Here is a 20,141-nt window from a genome sequence, read left to right as displayed (position 1 = left end):
GAGCTTGTTATTTTATATTTTTGACCCTCTATTCCTACTTTCTGTTTATTTATGCTTATGAACCTTAGTTGTCTTCGCACGCAAGTAATCTTGTCTCATGAGCGTTGCGCTTTATAATTTGCGATTTTGCTTTATCCGTTTTTCAAGACTCCTCGTATACTGCATCCTTTTTAATATTATTATATATATTTTATTTTGGAGGTCATAATACCACACCACCCCTATCTTACAGCTTAAGCGTAAAGCTCTGTGTGGTAGGATGTTATATAATGACTATAAAATATATGAGTTTTCGGATTCTGATTGGGTAGCTGACCTCGAAGAACGAAAATCAATCTCTGAGTATTCTATATATTTGGGAACTAACTTAATTACCTGGTTATGCAGAAAACAAAACTCAATTTTCAGATCTTCCACTGAATCAGAGTTCAGGAGCTTAGCTGCCTATGAAGGAGATGTTTGCTAGCTCACAAATCTATTGATGGAACTTTGAATAAAGTTTCAGACTGCTCTTACAATTCTGTGTGATAACATAAGTATAGTTTTCTTAACTTATAATTCAGTGTTACATGACATAACAAAACATTTTCAGCTAAATATTTAAGTCATTCGAGACAAGCTTACTATAAAATTATTGCATGTGATACACAATCTGAGAAGTGAGCAAATTGTAGATATTTTGACCAAATCTCTCATTACTGTCACCTTTAGGTGGTTGAAGAGCAAACTCATAATAGTTCCAAAACCAATTTTGAGTTTGAAAGGGGTAAAAAGGATATGAGTTAATTAATTTGTGAAAGAAAAATTTGTTATTCCTAGTAGAGTGAATTAAAATTTGTTCGGCTGAATTGTTGTGAATGATAACCCTCTATTCTCTCATTTTTATGACTATATAAGATTCAATCTAACTGTAATTCATATACACAATTTTATAATTTCAAATTCTTTTTTTAGTCTTTCAATCTCTAATTCTCTACTTAAACTAGAATTCGTTCATTCTTAATAAAAAACTCTCGAAAGAAATAAAATTCTTACAAATATTTGTTGACAAAGTCAACTTCACAAATATAATTTTAATGGATAATATACTATTCATACAATTCGGAAATGTTAAACAATCAATATTTATCTCTCCACATCTTTATGATAAATATCATTCTAATACAAAGAAATTAAAAAAATATATATATCGTAGTAGCATGAAAAAATTGAAAAAATAATATTAGTTCATGTATTTTCTCTTATTGATTATCTCTCCTTTTTAACCAAACATTTATTTTCCATACACAAACTCAGCTTGACTTTACAAAACTCTTGATTAAAATAAAAAGAATAAAAATAATAGTAACTTAATTTTAAATCTCCACAAAACTCCTCAATTTGGATAAAATAAATTGATTATCCAAGATTTTTTTTAAGATTATTCAAGTTAATATATATTTGGTTAAATTATAAACTAACAAAATTACGTAAATACTAAAAATTAATTACTAAATCAGTTATTTATATATAATATATATTATAATATAAAAAGTACAGTAAAAACAAGTTAAACAATAAGTAATAATTTATCAAACAAAACCGGACTTTGAAATAAATAGAAAATAAAGAACAGTAAAACAAATAAGTTAAGTAAATTTTCAAAAAAACTTCTATGGTAAATTTATAAATTGAAAAAAAAAGGCTATAATAACGCAATTCACTCTTACCTATAAATCTATAATTCCATCCTTAAATTCTTAAGGACTTTATTTACGTATAAATAAATTACAAAAACTTCTGAAAGACTTATTTATTTTTTATTCTTTAAAACCTACAAGTCTATAGTAAAATTTTCCATGAACAACATGTCGTATTTCTCAAAAAAATAAAATATTAATTATAAATAATTAATAATATTATTATTTGGAGCGAAAAGTCGAAAAGAAGAATGAGGAAAAAGTCGTATCTTTCTTTCTCTGAAGGAAGGTAGAAAGAATGGACCAATAATAATAAAAACAGAACCTTTTTTGTTTGCGTTTGAAGAAGAAGAAGAAGAAGATGGATGCGATAGCAGGCAAAGTTGGATCCTATTGGTTCAATCAAAAGGCCAAGGGGGAACTTAGTTCCGTTGGTAATGACATCAACGTGTGTAATTTTCTCTTTTTCTTACCAAAATTTTGCACTTTTTATTTCAATCATGATTATTTATTGTGATTATTGTTGTTGTTATTATTTTTTATGATGGAGGATCCTTCTAGGTTCTCAGAATTGGTGAAATTGTTTATTAATCTGTGAGAATTGAATTTTGTACTCCTTTTGAAATTAGTCTATTCTATCATTTTGGATCAACAATGGATTCTTATTTAATGACCCTTTATTGGATTTGGATGTCTGAAATTTTCCATCAAATTAAATCCATAGGTGTAATTATGTAGAATATTTGAGCTATAAAAAATCAATTTTTTAAACAATGCATTTTCTTCTGTTGTAAGTAATCAAAGTTATCTTTTACTTGTAAAAACTAAATTATGTATGATTGCTTTAAATACACAAGTTATGGTTTTGAGAAATTCTGTGACTTAATTAGGTTCGTGAATTAAGATTATTTTCCTCACCTGCTGTTAAAGAATGCAGCTACATGATAATTGAACATTGAGTTTTCCTTTTTAATAATCCTGTTAGTGTTTCCACTAGAATACAACAAATGTTTAGGATAATTTTTTTGGCTTGAAGAATGCTTAAATTGACACCTCTTTTTTCATTGATGATTAGTCATTGCAAAGCAGTATTGAAGGAGGAGCAAAATGGTTGGTTAACAAAGTAAAAGGTTTGTACTCTTTACTTGTTTGACATCAATCATATACACTTCATAACCAGCAATATATAGTCCAATATTTTGATTTTGATGTCTAATTCTGCACTTGTTTACAATCTGATTTTCACAAAAAGTATGTCAATTTTTTCCAGATCCTATTAGATATATAAAGGTGATTCTAGTTTTCAACATCAGATGGTTCTATTTGACATAGCACTATTGGTATTCTTCAGAACATTGTTGCATAGGTTTAGAATATATATATATATATCTCTACTATTCCCATTGATGCTGCAGAAATTCAATTTAAGATTCCTGATTTCTATTTTGATTAACATTGCTTCCACAGGATCGGTTCAAAAGCCATTGCCGGAATTGCTAAAGGAGTATGATCTACCAAGTGGACTCTTCCCTAAAGATGCAACAAACTATGAGTTCAATCCAGAGACAGGAAAACTAGTTGTTAACATTCCTCAAGTATGTGAGGTCGGTTACAGGGATCAAACAGTGGTGCGATTCTCCACCACGGTGACTGGTCAACTTGGAAAAGGAAAACTAGCCGAGATAGAGGGAATGAAGACAAAAGTAATTATCTGGGTTAAGCTTACCATGGTTTGGACCGACGAATCGAAACTCTACGTGAGTGCTGGCATAAAGAGAACAAGGAGTAGAGAGGCATATGAGGTTATAAGAAATGGTATTTGTGTAGATAGGTTCTGAGATAGTGAGACACTAGTTTACTAAAAGGGTTGAGATTATGTAAAAGAAAAAAAAAACATGGTATGTTTGTTCTTGAGGATCATCTTGATTTTCTTTTACATAGATTTTTATTGGAAGTAGGTTGCAGATATAATATATATACATTTCAGATACTGCCCTTGGATGTGAGTGTTGTTGCTGTTTGGTGAAACACTGAAAATTCTCCTATGGTAAGTTGTTGGGTTGGAAGGGGGAAAAAAACAAAAATGAAAAACTAACTGCACCAGCCGGGAATCGAACCCGGGTCTGTACCGTGGCAGGGTACTATTCTACCACTAGACCACTGGTGCTTGTTGTTATCAAAATTAAAAATCTAATATTTAGCTAAATTTTGGTGAGAAATTAACACCACTTAATTATAAACAATATTAGAACTTGTCTTTTGACTATACTAAATTATAAGTCTTGACATGTTTACATCGTCTAATAACTTTTTATGAATTTTGAAATCATTAACCTAATTGTTCAATTGATATATATATTATTTTAATGATTGATTTTTTGTATGTATATAATATAACACGGTTGTTTATGATATAAATAGATTATATAAAATTTGAAATAATGTGATATTTTAGGTTCATTATTAAACACTCGTTAATGATAATTAGATAAATTTTAGTCTTTTATTTATTATATTTTATAAGAATGATTCTGAATTTAAAGTTTAGAATTTAAAATTTATAATTCAGAATTTTAAAATTTAGAGTTTAACATGTAAAATTTAGAAATCAAAATTTAGGTTTTATAGTTTAAAAAATGCTATATTTTTTTTTTTGAAATACATTAAGATTCAATGATATTTTATTATATATTTTGTATAATATAAATACTTATCTATAACACTTTAAAAAAGAATAGAGTTACATATTAATTCAAAATAGATAAATAAATTTTGTAGAATCCTGTAAGATTGGTTCAACCGTTTATGTTTTTGATGAACACACCTAAAGTCTAACAAATGGGAGAATAGGAGATAAGAGAGAAAGTGGAAGTGGATGAATCCAGAAGAGGAAGATGAAATTATACATGAATGAAGATAGGGCCAATGCTAATCTCATGACTCAATAAGAAATTTCTACAGCATTTTTGAAAGTACATATATAATAATAATAATACAAAAACACTAAAAGGAAAGCTTTGCTGTCACAACCAAAATCTGCGTGCTATGGACAAACACTTGTCTGACCCACTTTTCTCGTTCTTCCACCCCCACTCGCTTACTTTTCTCACTCTCCCAACTCCTCACGGGTTCAATTATTGTGGCCCTTGTATCCTTAGCTTTTTTTTTTTTTTTTTCAGAAATTCTTATTTTATGTGGTACTATTTTCATTCGTTAATGTGACAAAAAAAAACCTAATTTAAATTAACCTTGTAGTTAGGTTATTAATTTATTTAAATAAATATTAAGATTTTAATTAAATTGGACTAATTTAATAGTTAGTTTATTAATTTATTTAAATAAGTATTTTGTGTATGTAACAACTCAATGATTAATAACAAATTTTGGAATGGAGTTCCGATTCGCAACGAATTAGTTCTTGTCCTACCAAATAAAAAAATACCATAAAAATAAAAATACCAAAAGTTTAATATTTATTTTGTATATATAACAATTTATTAATCAATTATAAACTTTAAATAAAGCTCCTACTGAACCATTAGACTTGGAAATATGGTGGACAATCAGAAAAAATATACAAGAGATTATTATTACCATATCCAATGATGAAATAATATAGGTTAACTAATTTGTAACAAATAATATTAATAGAATTTAGTTAACATATAATTTTAGAATATATAATAAAATTATTATTATTAAAACTTTTTAAATTTTTATTTTAAAAAATATATAATAAATTTATTGAAAACCGAAACAATTTTTTATAACAAATTTTTACGTAAACACTAAAAAATAATGACTACGTATTTAAAAATTGAAACACCAACTTTATTGGGATTTAAATTATAATGATTAAATTAATTTATTATAAATTTCAGAAATTATAAAATTATAGAAACCAATTTCACCCTTTAATTTACTTTCTTACCTATTTAATCAATACACCTGGTGGTTATCTTGTCGAAAAAGAAACTACATGTTGCTTGACGGTTCTTATTAGTTGCTAATTATGGTAGAAAATCAGAGAACTTAAATAAGATAGATTTTGACATTCATGTTAGTTCTATATCTTTTGCAAGACAAATAAAGAAAATTCAGATTGACTCGCTGCAAATATCGTCCCGTTTAACAATTACTTATCCATTAAGATAAGCACGAAAATGTCTTTTAGATGGTATCGCCAGATTTATGACAACGTCGGTGTTTGTTTGATTTAGTCTTATAGGAAGTAACAAGTTTTTTTTTTTTTTATATGTTATGTTTCCAAAATTTTATTAAAATATAATGAAAATAATAATAAAATTATTTTATTTGTTTTCATCTCATTTTCATTCCCACTTCATAAAATCTTTTTAAAAAAACTAATGAAAATGATCCTTTATTTAGATTTTCAATTTCAAAATTTGTTTTAAAAAAAATTATAAACTAAAATAGTGTTTAAAAGAAAGATAGAAATTGATTGAGAGACGAGGCTGAAAGATAAATATTGAGAGACACAAATTGAAAGAAATTTTAGTATTGTATTTCGTGTAAAGTGAGAGATAAAAATTAAAATAAAAATAAAATTCTAATTTAATTTATACAAAGAGTAAAATTAGAATTAATTAATTGAAACAAGATTATTTCAGATATAAAATATTATTAAAATTTTAGTTTCCGTCTCCTAAAATTTTAGACTCCTATATTTTTATTTTTTGAAAATATTAAAATACTAAAATTTTAGTATTAATATTTGAGCCAACAAATATAATACTAAGTCTCTCAGACTCAATTTTCGTTCCAATACTTAAAAAAAACGCTGCTTAAATGACACAAAAAGACATATTAGTGCATAATCAAAGTTTATTTTCATCTTTTATTTTCCAGTTTGTACTTCATAAAATCTATAAAAAAAAACATCATTTTAAAAATTTGTGTTACAAAAAAAACATAAATTAAATGAAACAGAAAGACAATTTAATAAATGTAGAAAATTATATAATCAGATAAAATTATCTAGAAATTAATTTAATTAATACAATTAACGCTCAGTCATACTCTTTTAAAAGTTAAATGAGTAAAGTATCGTTTTTGTCTCCAGCGTTTGGGGTAAGTTCCAAAGTTGTTCCTAACATTTTAATCGTCCTATTTAAGTCCCTAATGTTTCAGAACTGATTCAATGTTGTCCTGCCATTAGGGATCCGTTAACAGAATTGACGGTAGGACAAAATTGAGACGATTTTGAAACGTTAGGGACTTAAATAGGACGAAAACGTTGGAGACAAAAATGATATATAGAAATAAATTTTAATTTTATCCTTCAAACGGCTGAAGCATAAGGAATATTTTGCATCTGTTCCTTTTCAAGTTCATTTTTGGGAATTGGGACATTGATCTAAGCAGAATTTGTCACCTTTCACAATAGGTGCAACACTTGGTGAACAATTTTTCATTTGAAACCTTTCAAGAATTTTATTAATATAGGCTTCTTGAGATAAATCTAAAATTTCTTTATATTTACCTCTATGAATCTTTATGCCAATGACATAAGATGTATCACCCATATCTTTCATATCAAAATGTATAGAGAGAAATTGTTTCACTTCATGTAACAACCCTAAATCATTTGTTGCAAGTAAAATATCATCTACATATAAGATGAGAAATATAATCTTACTCCCACTAACCTTGTGATATATACATTGATTAGAAATATTTTCAATGAACCCAAACGAAGAAATCACATTGTGAAACTTCAAATACAACTGTCGGAAAGCCTGCTTAAAACCATACATTGTCCTCTTAAATTTGCAAACTAACTCCTTACTAGTACTTGAGATAACTCCTTTGGGTTGTCTCGTATAGGCCTCTTCTTCCCAATCTCTATTAAGGAATGCCGTTTTCACATCCATTTGATGCAATTCCATGTCAAAGTGTGCTACCAATGCCATAATGATGCGGAAAGAGTCCTTCTTTGAAACAGGAGAAAATGTTTTCTTGTAGTCAACTCCTTCCCTTTGAATAAATCCTTTGGCAACAAGTCGATCCTTGTAGCGCTCAATATTGCCTGAAGAATCCTTCTTCGTCTTAAAGACCCATTTACAGTCAATGACCTTTTCCCCATCAGGTAATTCTACAAGATCCCAAACTTGGTTATCCGTTATAGAATTAATTTCATCCTTCATAGCATCTAGCCATAAATTGGAATTACGACTTTTCATTGCTTGTGAAAACGTCGTTGGGTCATTTTCATCACGAACATCATAGTCAGACTCAACAAGATACACTACATAGTCACTAAAAATTGCAGGCTTTCTTATTCTTGTTGATCTTCTTAATGTTGTATCATCAACCTCTTGTAAAAGTAGTGGTATAACAGGCTCTCCCTCTTCTTGAAGTTGCTCTTGAGCAATATATTCTTAAATAACATTTTCATTATAAAGAGTTTGATTCTCCACCATATGATCTACTTAAACATTATCTTCATGATGTGGAACATCTGTAATAGGTTGTTTTATATTGATCCTATTTGTATGGGCATTGTATTAAACAATCACTCTTGTATATGGAGAGTTTGACAAACATTATCATTCTCAATAACTTTAAGAGGATGATTTCTCCCACTTTTTACATCATGCTCTAAAAACCTTGCAATTTTAGATTCAACTATTTTACTTGAATGGGAGGGACAATAAAATTTGTAACCCTTAAACATTTTTTGCATAGCCAATAAAATTGGTACTTATCATCCTTGGGTCCAATTTTTTTCTTGTGGATTATAAACCCAAACTTCAGCAGGACAACTCCAAATGCATATATAATTTAAACTATGTTTTCAACCTTTCCATAGTTCAAATGGCGTTTTGTTGGAATTCTATTTAATATATACGCGACTGTCTTAAGAGCTTCACTCCACAAGGATAAAGGAAGATTGGAGTTGCTAAACATACTCCTCACCATGTCCAGCAAAGTCCTATTTCTTCTTTCGACTACACCATTTTGATTTGGTGTGTCAGGCATGATATATTATGCCACAATACCATGCTCTTGAAGGTACTTTGCGAATGGACCAGGTGCTTATCCACTTCCAGTATATTTCCCGTAGAATTCTCCACCTGTATCTGATCTCACGATCTTAATTTGCTTTTCGCATTGTTTCTCTACTTCAACTTTATAAAATTTAAAAGCGTTCAGTACCTCATATTTATTATGAAGCATATAAAGATACATATATCGTGAATAATCATCAATAAAGGAGATGAAGTATTTCTGACCACTTAAGGACATATCAGGACAACATATGTCCGTGTGAATTATTTCTAATATGTCAAAACTTCTCTTAGCACCCTTTTGAGACTTTTTGGTTTACTTACCCTTAATGCAATCCACACAAGTATCAAAATCAGTAAAGTATAGAGGTTCAAGAATCCCATCACTTACTAATTTCTTCATTCTCTCAATGGATATATGTCCCAACTTTCGATGCCATAACATAGAGGATTTTTCATTCATATAATTACCATGCATAACTATAAAATCAAATGGAACATTATTAGTTAAATAGACTTTAAATAAATCACCAATTAAAGTACTACGTCTAATAATATTAAAATTTTTAATAATGTCAATAGAATCATCATAAAAATCTATACATAATTCTTGTTTTACAAGCTAAGATAAAGAAATCAAATTTTTAGAAAAATCTGAAATATAATTTTTTTTCTAAATCTAAAATACAACCAGTACTTAATACAAGTCTAAATGTTCCAATAGCTTCCATACGTGAACGCATCCGATTGCCCATATTGATGCTCAGTTCACTTCCTATCGATTTTCTTTTCCTTATGAAACCATGCATGGTATTTGAAATATGAATTTCAGCACCGGAATCAATCCACTAAATGTCATGACATATTTCAACAAAATTAGATTCAAAACACATTGAAGGAATAAGACCACAAAGGTTAGTACCTTTCTTTTCAAGCCAAACTTTAAATTTTGGGCACTCCTTCTTCATGTGTCCTTTCTTTTTACAAATGAAACATTGTGCACCTTCTTTTTTCATAAGATGAGTTGCAATACCCTTTCCTTTCTTCTTATGAGCTTGCTTTTTATTACCCTCATTTGTCACTAATAGTGCACTTTTACCAAATTTCTGAATTATCCTTCCTTCCTCTTGCACACACATCACTAGTAATTCGTTAATGGACCTTTTTTTATGTGTGTTATAAGAAATCTTAAATGGTCTATACTAAGTAGGAAGAGAATTCAGAATAAGATGCACAAAAAATGAGTCAAAGATCTCAACCTCTAAAGCTTTCAGTTGTGCTACAATATCTCTTAACCTTATGATGTGTTCACGCACACCTCTTTTGTCGGTAAGCCTCATGGATGACAATTGTGCCATTAGGATACTTGCAAGTGCCTTACTAGAAGACTCAAATTGTTCATCAATAGCCTTCATGTAATCCTTGATATTCCCGCAATCAGGAATTGCACTTCGGATACTAGCTGAGATATGAGACTTAATGAACATCATACTTAAACGGTTGGATTTCTCCCAACGTTCATATAATGCTACCTCAACTTGAGAACTAGCAACAGTAGGTGCCGAAGGCTCTTCCCTACGAAGAGCATAGTCAAGGTGTGCACACCTTAAGTGAAAGAGAATCTTATCTTTTCATTCTTTATAGTTGTCACCACTTAACAAATGAACTTCAGATACAGTTTCAGATATCATTATTGCTGCAAATAATAAATCATGCTAGTATTACTCAACTTTAAATAGGCACATCAAAATCCATAATATATGATAATACATACCAATGCAAGTCATATCAAAATAAATATGAATCATAGTATCATTAAAATCTACCTGTGGGCAAAGATTTTAACACACATAATATTCACTATATTAACTAAAATATTGAAACCAGAAAATAAAATACTACTTTTTAATACCTGTAGGCTAATTAAAAAATAAAAATATTTTCTATTTTAACCTAATTATATGTGAATAACATAATAAATTTCTGTGGGTAAGTTCATTATATAATTCACAACAGTTATAAATATATCATATTAATATTTATGTGATTTTTTTAAATATAATTATTATCAAGCATGCTGTGGCTACTCCTTAATAAATCATATATTAATCACAATATGATATATGCAGCGGAAGAATTTATATTACATGTAAATATAATCATCAAATAAATAAATTCAGTAACATGAATAATATCAAAAGTGAAGATGATCTAGTGGATAAATATTTTGAAAATATTTAAAAGATCCAAGTTTAAATCTCACTCCTACCAAAGTTTAAATATATTTTTTTAACAAATTTAAATTTTGAAGCCCAACAACTTCAAGATGAAAGTAGCAAGCATTCAATATTATATAACAAACAAAATTCATCCATTGAAACAAGTTCTTTCGGTCTTCTCTCTTTCAGCGTCTCCCTTTTTTCCTTTTTTTTAATTCAAAAATGAGAAAACCTATGGAAATAATGAAAATCATGCCATTATGAAGAACAATTACGACACAAATTTGGAGAATTCCTTCTGGGAACATTTTCTATTATTCCCTCTTCTTATGGTGCGTCAATTTCAATTTCAATGGTTTTTCTTACTTATTCCAAAATTCATATTATATATTTTTCTTTGAAAATAATTTATAAAAATAATGCACAGTAATTAAATTTTGAAATGGCAAGACAGAGATAATTTTGCTCTGATACCACATATTAGATATTTTATAAAACCAGTAATTTACGTACCTCCAGCCATAGCCAATAAATTTCTTGATTTAATTTGGAACTTCCAATTCTTGAATCACAGCACCAGATGAAATCAAAATGTGTTTTTTTTGTGTGTTCAGAATTAGAGACCCAAACTTTATAAAATTTATGAACAGTCGTGTTCTTTCCATCAAAGAACAGACCAACTGCCAATATAATTAACGAATAATTACAACATCACCAAACTAATTTCTATATTAACAAATTGGACTACAATTAGAATAAAAATTCTAACAAAAATCTCTAATAATTTTTAAAAATAAAATTAACTTATGTATTATTTTATAACGCAAAATTAACATACCTTAATTTTATCAGTTTACTACGATTCAAATGTTAATACTATTTTTTCTCATAAATCTAACTAAGACCAGTCTCTTGTCTAATTAATTTAGTCCATAATTAAAAATAAGATTTAAGAATATTCTATCTATTTTTTAGTTGTTTATGAACATATTAAAACCTATTCTCTTTCTAATTTTTTTAGATTTTTTTAATTAATTTTGTTAAAATATTTATTAAACTTATTACCAATTCGCATCTCTTTCATATAGATAAACAAAAATATTTAAACATTCTAATAATTTCATTTTTCTTTTACAATTTTTACTTCTTTTTCTATTGCATCCTCGATTTCATATTTACTTGATTAAGATTTTTTTTAATTTAATTTTAGAGTCATATTATATAAATTATAAAATTACATCAAATTTTATAATATATAAAATTAATGGAACAAATTATACTGTGTAATAATAGTAAATATAATATAACAACAATAACAATAATAAAATTTTGTCCCACTAGATGGGGTCAGCTATATGAATCAAACGATGTCATTGTGCTATGTCATGTATCATGTCTACAGATAGACTATTTACATGTAGATCTCGTTTGACTACCTCATAGATGGTCTTCTTAGGTCTTCTTCTGCCTTTCGCCCATTGTCCATTTTCTATCTCATCCACCCTCCTGACTGGGTGTTATATCGGTCTTCTTCTCACATATCAAAACCACCTGAGACGCGATTCAACCATTTTTTTTCACAATGGGTGCTATTCCAACTCTCTCCCATATATCTTTGTTCCTTATTTTATCCAATCGCGTATGATCACTCATCCATCTCAACATCTTCATCTCTGCCACACTTAACTTATGTTCATGCTCCTCTTTGGCCGTCCAACACTCCGTACCATAAAGTATAGCTGGTCTTATAGTGGTGCGATAGAATTTACCTTTAAGTTTTAAAGGCATTTTTTTGTCGCATATAAAACCAGATGTACTCCGCCATTTTGACCAACCTGCTTGGATCCTATGATTTCTATCCTGTTCAATCTCTCCATTATCCTGTATGAATACTTAAAACTTTTAACTTTTCGTAGGATGTTTTCTCTAATCTTTACCTCTATATTAGAATTTTTCCTTCTCAAACTGAACTTACATTCCATATATTCCGTCTTCCTACGACTTATGCACAGACCATATACTTCTAGAGCTTCTTTCCATAAGTCCAACTTTTTATTTAGGTCTTTCTTTAACTCTCCCATAAGAACGATATCATCGGCAAAAAGCATGCACCATGAGACAGGCTCTTGGATGTGCTCAATGAGTATTTCCAAGACTAATGTAAAAATGTATGGACTTAAGGATGATCCCTGGTGTATATATGCGATTCTTACTCTCCTCTTTTTTAAAACCTTCCATATGATTCTCTTGGCACCTTACCATACGCTTTTTTCAAATTAATAAACACCATATGTAGATTCCTTTTATTACTACGATACCTCTCCATTATCCTTCTTAATAGGTATATCGCTTCTGTGGTAGATCTGCCTGGCATAAATCCAAATTGGTTCTCTGTTATTTGTGTCTCTTTTCTCAACCTCCGTTCTATCACCCTTTCCCATAACTTCATGGTATGACTCATGAGCTTGATTCCTCTATGGTTTCTGCAACTTTGTATATCCCCCTTATTCTTGTAGCTAAGTACCAAGGTACTATTTCTCCACTCATCAGACATCTTTTTTCCCCTTAAAATCTCATTAAAAAGTTTGGTTAATCAGTTGATGTCTTTTTTTTTAAGATCCTTCCAAACCTCAATCGGGATATTATCAGGTCCTACTGCCCTGCTATTTTTTATCTGCTTTAGAAATTCTTTTACCTCGAAGTCTCGAATCATTCGATAATAGTCAAAATTTTTATCTTTTTCTCTTGTGCATAATCGATCAAGGCTTGAAAAAAGTCTTCTGTCCCTCATTAAATAACTCGTAGAAATAAAAATTGTGAACAATAATAACACATGATAATAAAAAGAAAGAGTAAAAGAAAGAACAATAATAGTAATGCTAAGAATGTTGCATAATGTATATATTGCATAATATTGCATGGGAATGAACAAAAAAAGAAAAGAAATAAAAATTTGAACCGTTAAACGTGAAAAATGTTGTAGAAGAACAATAATAAAGAATGAGGGATTTAACCTTTTTATAATCTTATATATAATTTTTTAACAAAAATTAAATAAATATGTTATATTTTTATTAGTAAATTATTTTAAAATTTTATCTTTTTAGATCTTCATATATGATTATATTTTATATTAAATTATTAAAGATTTTACTTCAAAATATTTTGCATGATTCGAATATTTTTGAGATTTGTTATTTTAAATATTGTAGTGTATTTATTAATAAAAAGGAATAAAAGATGTCCTTTTAAAATTTTAGTAATGATATTTTTATTTATCAATTATTACAAAATATTTTAAAATAAAAATTTTATAAAAAAATATAAATTATAATTTCTTAAAAAATATTTTTTATTTTTTTATTTTTTTATTTTATTGTTAAAAAATATCAAACACATTAAAAAATAAAAATATTTATTGAAAATGTTAAGTATGATTTTGGTTCTTAAGGTATTGGTTGAAATTTTTCTTCGCCCCCAATCTTTTCTTTGCATACAAAATTGTCCTAAGGTTTTACTTAGTTTTAAAATCGTCTTTACTTTAGGGATCAAAATCGTACAGAGGTGGCGACAAAAACGGAAGTAGATGTGGATTATGAACAACTTTTTTTTCTTCTTCTCTTCCCACTTTTTCTTTTTTTTCTTCCCATTTCGTAAGAGTAGAAACACTCTCTTTCTCTTATTTTTTTCTTTTTTTTATAATATTTTTTGTTATGAGTAATTTGGTACAAAATTTTAATATTTAAGTAAAAATGACGATTTTAAAACTTGTTTTTAAACCTTAGGGATGATTTTGTATGCAAAAAAAGGTTGGGAACGAAAAAAACTTTGGTCTATACTTCAGGGACTAAAATCGTACTTAACCCAATCTTTTTCTATCAACTTAATGGCACTCAAACAAATACATAATATACAAATTTTTGCATACAGCACACAAATTTTTCACATAATATATAAATTTTTGTACATAACACACAAATTTTTGCTGTAAATATATTTTGTTAATTGAGTGAGTTAATGTTTTAAGTATGTAATTTTCCAAAAATTGTCTGCACATCAAAATTTATGTATTATGCACCAAGATTTTGTGTTGTATACCAAAATTTATGCGACGTGCATATTTTATTAGTATAGTATACAAATTTTTGTATATTGTCCACAAATTTTTGCATATTGCATACAAAGTGAGTCAATATTTTGGGTATATAGTATTTTAAAATTTTTTGTATTGTACGTCAAAATTTCTCACCAAAATTTTTGTATTGTACACCAAAATTTATGTGATGTGTATATTTTATTGGTTGAGTATTAATATTTTAGATACATAGTTCTTTAAAAACTTTTGTACTATATATTAAAATTTTTATACTATACACTAAAATTTATGTATTGTGCATAAAAATTCGATGTTCTAATCTTTTGAATATTTATTGGAGAAAAAGAAGATAAAATCGACAAGGACAAAGATGATGATGACGATAAAAGAGGAGAAGGAGAAAAAAAAATGCTCGTCTCTATGTAAAAAAGAAGTGCGCGAGAATTTGATTAAAAATTTTTGTTTAAAAAATATTTGGAGGCCTAGTTTTATTATATTTTTAATATATTGAAATATATGTAAAAAAAAATTACAACGGTTATGATTGTTGCGTTAACAAGTATTTTTAAAGAACTATTAATTTTTCTAATAAACTTTTAGAGTTTAGAGTGGAAGAAAAATCCCGTTAAGTGTATACTAAAAATTAATTACTAATTAATTATATATTGTGATAAAAAAAACATATTTTCTATCTCTCATATAATATTATAATTTCTTTTATGTTACTGTTATTAATAATTTTATTATGTTAAAATTAATTATTTTAATAATTAGTTAATTATCTAATTAAAGATATATAAATTTTTTCATCTTAAATAATTTGATAACTGAATTTTTTTTTTCTTTAGAGAAGCATTATTTTAGCAGTATACAAAAAGTTTGAACTTTTAATCTGGAAAAAAAAAAGCAAGAAATTGTTGAGCCGTTGAGAGCGCGAGTGAGATAGAATAACCCAGTGGAGCGCGTGGAGGTTGCTGAACCGAACATTTGATCTGTTTCGTGATGGCAACGTGGAAAGGATATTTCCATTGATTCCTCATTCACACTGGATAGGGCCACGAGCCCGCCACACGCCCCAACTCCCCAACAAATCTCAACCCTCCACGTGTATCTCTATCCAACGGTCCATAATTATTCATATTCCCAAAACACCCCTTAACACCACTACTTATATCCCCTTTACCCCTTCCCCATTTCCTCGCACCAAAGAAACTCTTAGAAGCCGCCATTACCACACTCTCCTTCTTCTTCGTCTTCTTCTTTTTCGTCTTCCCAAAATGGCCCTCTCTTGCTCCAAAGTCTCTAGCTTTTCTCTTTCACCTGTTTCTAGTGGTTGCGATGTTTCTGCGAACAGAAAGATCGCAGCTTTGAGCTTCTCTTCTTCTTCTAAGAGTAGGAGCTTCAAGGTTGTTGCAGCCGGTGGCGGTGTTGATGTTCCTTCTAAGCCACTCACTGGTGTGATTTTTGAACCTTTTCAAGAGGTTAAGAGGGATGCTTTTGCTGTTCCTGTAACACCAAATGTTTCGTTGGCTCGTCAGAACTACGCTGATGAATCTGAATCCGCTATTAACGAGCAGATTAAGTAAGAATTCTCATGATTTCTCACTTTTGTCTTGTATGGCTATCATAGTTTGTTGTTGTTATTAATTATTTTTATGATGAGATGATTTATTTGGTGTATGAATGCAGTGTGGAGTACAACGCTTCCTATGTGTACCACTCTTTGTTTGCATACTTTGACAGAGATGACATTGCTCTCAAGGGATTTGCAAAGTAAGTAACTTACATCTGTGAATTCACTTCTTCCGTTTCTGAAATGGAATTTAATTTTGAATGTATTGTATTTTGTTGAAAAATTGCAGGTTCTTTAAGGAATCAAGTGAAGAAGAAAGAGAGCATGCTGAGAAGCTTATGAAGTATCAGGTTGGTGTTGGAACTCTTGGCTTTAAGGATCATTATGTTATGTGTGTTATGTTTTAAATACCTTAGTGGTCAAAATTTTATTGAAAGATCTTTAGGAAAAGGGAGAGAAATGATTATAATCTAACAAAAACTAATTGATGTTGTATAGCCATATGTCCAAACTGTATTCCTAATGCTCAATTAATTAATTAAGATCACATACTTAGTGCCTTGAATGAATTGTTTTGAGTTTGCTAGTGTTGTTGGTTTCTACTTGGCTCTTATGATATATGTGTAATGAGATGTGTGATTCTGATTGGTTCAGAATGTTCGCGGCGGTCGGGTGACACTGCATCCCATCACCGGTCCTCCCTCAGAATTTGCACATGCTGAAAAGGGTGATGCACTCTATGGTAAGTTCTCAATAGTCATTTACCTTGATTTTTCTCTGTTTTCAGATTGATACAAATAGTGCTATTAGTTGTGTTCTGCAATATAATTTAATCTTATTTTGTGCTTGCTCATTTTCGTTTTTCTGTTTGATACAGCCATGGAATTAGCTTTGTCTTTGGAGAAATTGGTGAATGAAAAGCTTCTTTCTCTTCACAGTGTAATGCCTCTTATGCCTTTTTGCTGAGTTGAATTGTTTTTCAATATGCTGTCACATTATTTTTAAACTCTAGTTCTTAAGGTTAAATCTGTTCTTCATGAATCATAGGTTGCAGACCGGAACAATGATCCACAACTCGCCGACTACATCGAAAGCGAGTTTTTGTATGAGCAGGTATAACTTTGCTGAATTATGTCTACTTGAGATTTGAGGTTAACTAGAACTTGGATCCATAAAAGCACTAGATTTAGAACAAGAAGTGAATAAAATGAAAAATTCTTACATGGAAACAAGCTGAAGTTAGGGTGGATTATATTTGCATCATTACAAAGTGTAAAAATTAAATAAGGGTTTGTGTATAACATCTTTTGTTTTGGTTGGTACAGGTTAAATCAATCAAGAGGATTGCAGAGTATGTTACTCAATTGAGAATGGTTGGAAAGGGTCATGGTATGCACATAACCTATATAGATAGCTCCACTTACTTTTAAATTGCTTCTAAACATTTTCACACCAAACGTGCTAAGAAGAAAGAAAATGTCTAAAAGTGAAAAATGCTATGGTGTTGGGTTTCTGACTGAAATATGACTCTGCTTTTGTTGCTTGCAGGTGTGTGGCACTTTGATCAAGTTCTTCTCCATGAGGAAGCTCATGTATAATCTTGAACAGCCTGCTCTCCACAACTTGGCACTGTCTAAACTCTAAACGTTGTGTGTTGTTTCATAGTTGTACGATAGAACTAGTATTTGACTTGCGTAGATTCGTGTGTTATGAGATTTGCTTAAGATATTGATTAGTTTAATGATCTTTGTATTAATGTAGGAATTATGTGGTTGCTAGTGTCTGTCTAGAAGGCTAGAGAGCCTAGAAGTCAATATTGTGAAAGCATATCTATTTCTACTTTGTAGCTTGCAATTTCATCTTGTTGGAAATAAAAGTGATCTTGTACCGAAAAAAGAGCTTGTTATTTGTAGGATGCAAGTAGAACTATGAATTATGTGATGATTTTAATTTTTATTCAATGCCAATGATTAGTACATTGGTCTTATCATTAGGAGTATCTTATGAAGACAAAATGTTGACGGTGAGATTTGAGAAAGAGATGCTAAACATTAGTATTGATCAGGCTTCTTGTTGCATGAGAATTTTCAGCAAACTCCCTTGTTGCACTTTTTTATTTAGATATGGAAAGAAAAATCGTGGAGAACGCAATTATGAAGTGTATAGATATTTTAGGCAATTGTGGTGTCAGGAGCAAAAATCGTACCATCCAATTAGTTTAGCCAAAATTCAAATTCTCTCTCCTATACAACTCGGAAAGACAAATTATTTTTAATAAAAAAATCACACCCATGTTTAGCATCCATGTTCTCCACATTCACGCACAATACACAGGCTGCTGTCATATCGAAAAAAATGAATATCATTATTATTTTTTATATTTATTTACTCTCCTATTCAACCTTCTCTCGAAGTAACTCCAAACGAAAGTATAAGAATTTTAAAATTCTTAATTTTTGATGGAAAATATGAAAAAAAGCGTTTATCTTTGACTTTGTAATATTCGAATCAAGAATTCTTTGTCTGACCAATTTTATTAATTTACAACTTCTTTACTTAAAACTTAAGAGAATGAAATTGGCCGTTATTATTATAATAAGGCTTTATACTTTCACTCTTACATTTCAAAAATACAAGAGCAAGATATTCTTAAAACTTGTATCCATTTAATGAAAAACTTAACAATCTTGCATTTTAATCAAACATGTCGCTTTTGTAAAAATGTCTTCAAATATCATTTTAACAAGAATTTTTCAATTGAATCCTTTTCTTCTTTTACAAGTTTACACGCATATACTCTTTGTCCATATATTTCTTTGTACCCACGAAGAAGGAGCTTACATGATCTGGGGGTTGAAGTTTCTTCCACTTATCTAGGGCAATAGATAAGACTATGGGTTTATGCTCATTCAGTCATTCTTATTTACGGGTTGAAATTTTTTTACAAATTTAATTTTATTTTATCTGAGAGTTGAGAATTTTTCGATTGTAACTCTAATCTCACTTTAAAATTCTCAACCCGACTCAATGTGATTTTATCCACAACAAAATCTTTTTTTTTTCAACCAAACACAATATTTAATTATTCTATAATTTCATAAATACATCAATAAAACAAAAATATAAAAAATTCAAATTCAAATTAAAAGTAATAAAATTATAATAAAATTCATGTTTATTCCAAAAATTATTTTAAGTAAGATTTATGAAAAAAACTATATTATAATATTAATTAAAGTGATTGACTTAGTAGATCTATAAATTTTTTAAAAAAGAGAATATATGAGCTCAACTTCTATCTATTTCTATTTCTATTTCTATATATATATATATATATATATATATATATATATATATATATATATATATATATATATATTAGGAGTATAAATTTAGGATAAATCCGCAATTTTATCTGTAGATCAATTAATTCTGTTCTAAGTTCAATTTATTTGTAGGTTGAGTTACCAATCCTATCCAATCAAATTGAATCACATTGAATACCCACAAATAAGACTAACCTATAATATCATGAAAAAACGT

General features: G+C 28.9%; 2 protein-coding genes and 1 non-coding gene across 3 annotated transcripts; 2 read left to right on the top strand and 1 right to left on the bottom strand.

The window, feature by feature from the left end:
* Window positions 1–1,718: 1,718 nt before the first annotated feature.
* Window positions 1,719–3,669, top strand: LOC112751003 (uncharacterized protein At5g01610). Its single transcript, XM_025799968.2, has 3 exons — window positions 1,719–2,127; window positions 2,755–2,809; window positions 3,147–3,669. The coding sequence occupies exons 1-3, from the start codon at window positions 2,041–2,043 to the stop codon at window positions 3,515–3,517; spliced, it is 513 nt and encodes a 170-aa protein (XP_025655753.1). The 5' UTR covers window positions 1,719–2,040; the 3' UTR covers window positions 3,518–3,669.
* Window positions 3,670–3,775: 106 nt separating this feature from the next.
* On the bottom strand, window positions 3,776–3,846 carry TRNAG-GCC (transfer RNA glycine (anticodon GCC)). Its single transcript has one exon. It is a non-coding gene; the product is annotated as a tRNA-Gly (tRNA).
* A 12,250-nt stretch (window positions 3,847–16,096) lies between these two features.
* LOC112750990 (ferritin-2, chloroplastic) lies at window positions 16,097–18,494 on the top strand. Its single transcript, XM_025799948.2, has 8 exons — window positions 16,097–16,607; window positions 16,715–16,798; window positions 16,888–16,948; window positions 17,253–17,340; window positions 17,476–17,537; window positions 17,646–17,711; window positions 17,924–17,987; window positions 18,147–18,494. The coding sequence occupies exons 1-8, from the start codon at window positions 16,303–16,305 to the stop codon at window positions 18,194–18,196; spliced, it is 780 nt and encodes a 259-aa protein (XP_025655733.1). The 5' UTR covers window positions 16,097–16,302; the 3' UTR covers window positions 18,197–18,494.
* Window positions 18,495–20,141: the final 1,647 nt, after the last annotated feature.

This window comes from Arachis hypogaea, chromosome 2 (assembly GCF_003086295.3).
Source record: "Arachis hypogaea cultivar Tifrunner chromosome 2, arahy.Tifrunner.gnm2.J5K5, whole genome shotgun sequence".
NCBI lineage: Eukaryota > Viridiplantae > Streptophyta > Magnoliopsida > Fabales > Fabaceae > Arachis > Arachis hypogaea.
Note: the sequence above shows the minus strand (reverse complement) of the source record. Positions and strands in the feature narration are given on the sequence as shown.

Excerpts from the sequence above, each read along its gene's own strand:
- LOC112751003 (XM_025799968.2), top strand. The coding sequence starts at position 2,041 with ATGGATGCGATAGCAGGCAAAGTTGGATCCTATTGGTTCAATCAAAAG. Across the intron at positions 2,128-2,754 it reads CCGTTGGTAATGACATCAAC|TCATTGCAAAGCAGTATTGA; the intron begins GTGTGTAATTTT and ends ATTGATGATTAG. Across the intron at positions 2,810-3,146 it reads GTTGGTTAACAAAGTAAAAG|GATCGGTTCAAAAGCCATTG; the intron begins GTTTGTACTCTT and ends TTGCTTCCACAG.
- LOC112750990 (XM_025799948.2), top strand. The coding sequence starts at position 16,303 with ATGGCCCTCTCTTGCTCCAAAGTCTCTAGCTTTTCTCTTTCACCTGTT. Across the intron at positions 17,341-17,475 it reads AAAGGGTGATGCACTCTATG|CCATGGAATTAGCTTTGTCT; the intron begins GTAAGTTCTCAA and ends TGTTTGATACAG. Across the intron at positions 17,712-17,923 it reads GCGAGTTTTTGTATGAGCAG|GTTAAATCAATCAAGAGGAT; the intron begins GTATAACTTTGC and ends TGGTTGGTACAG.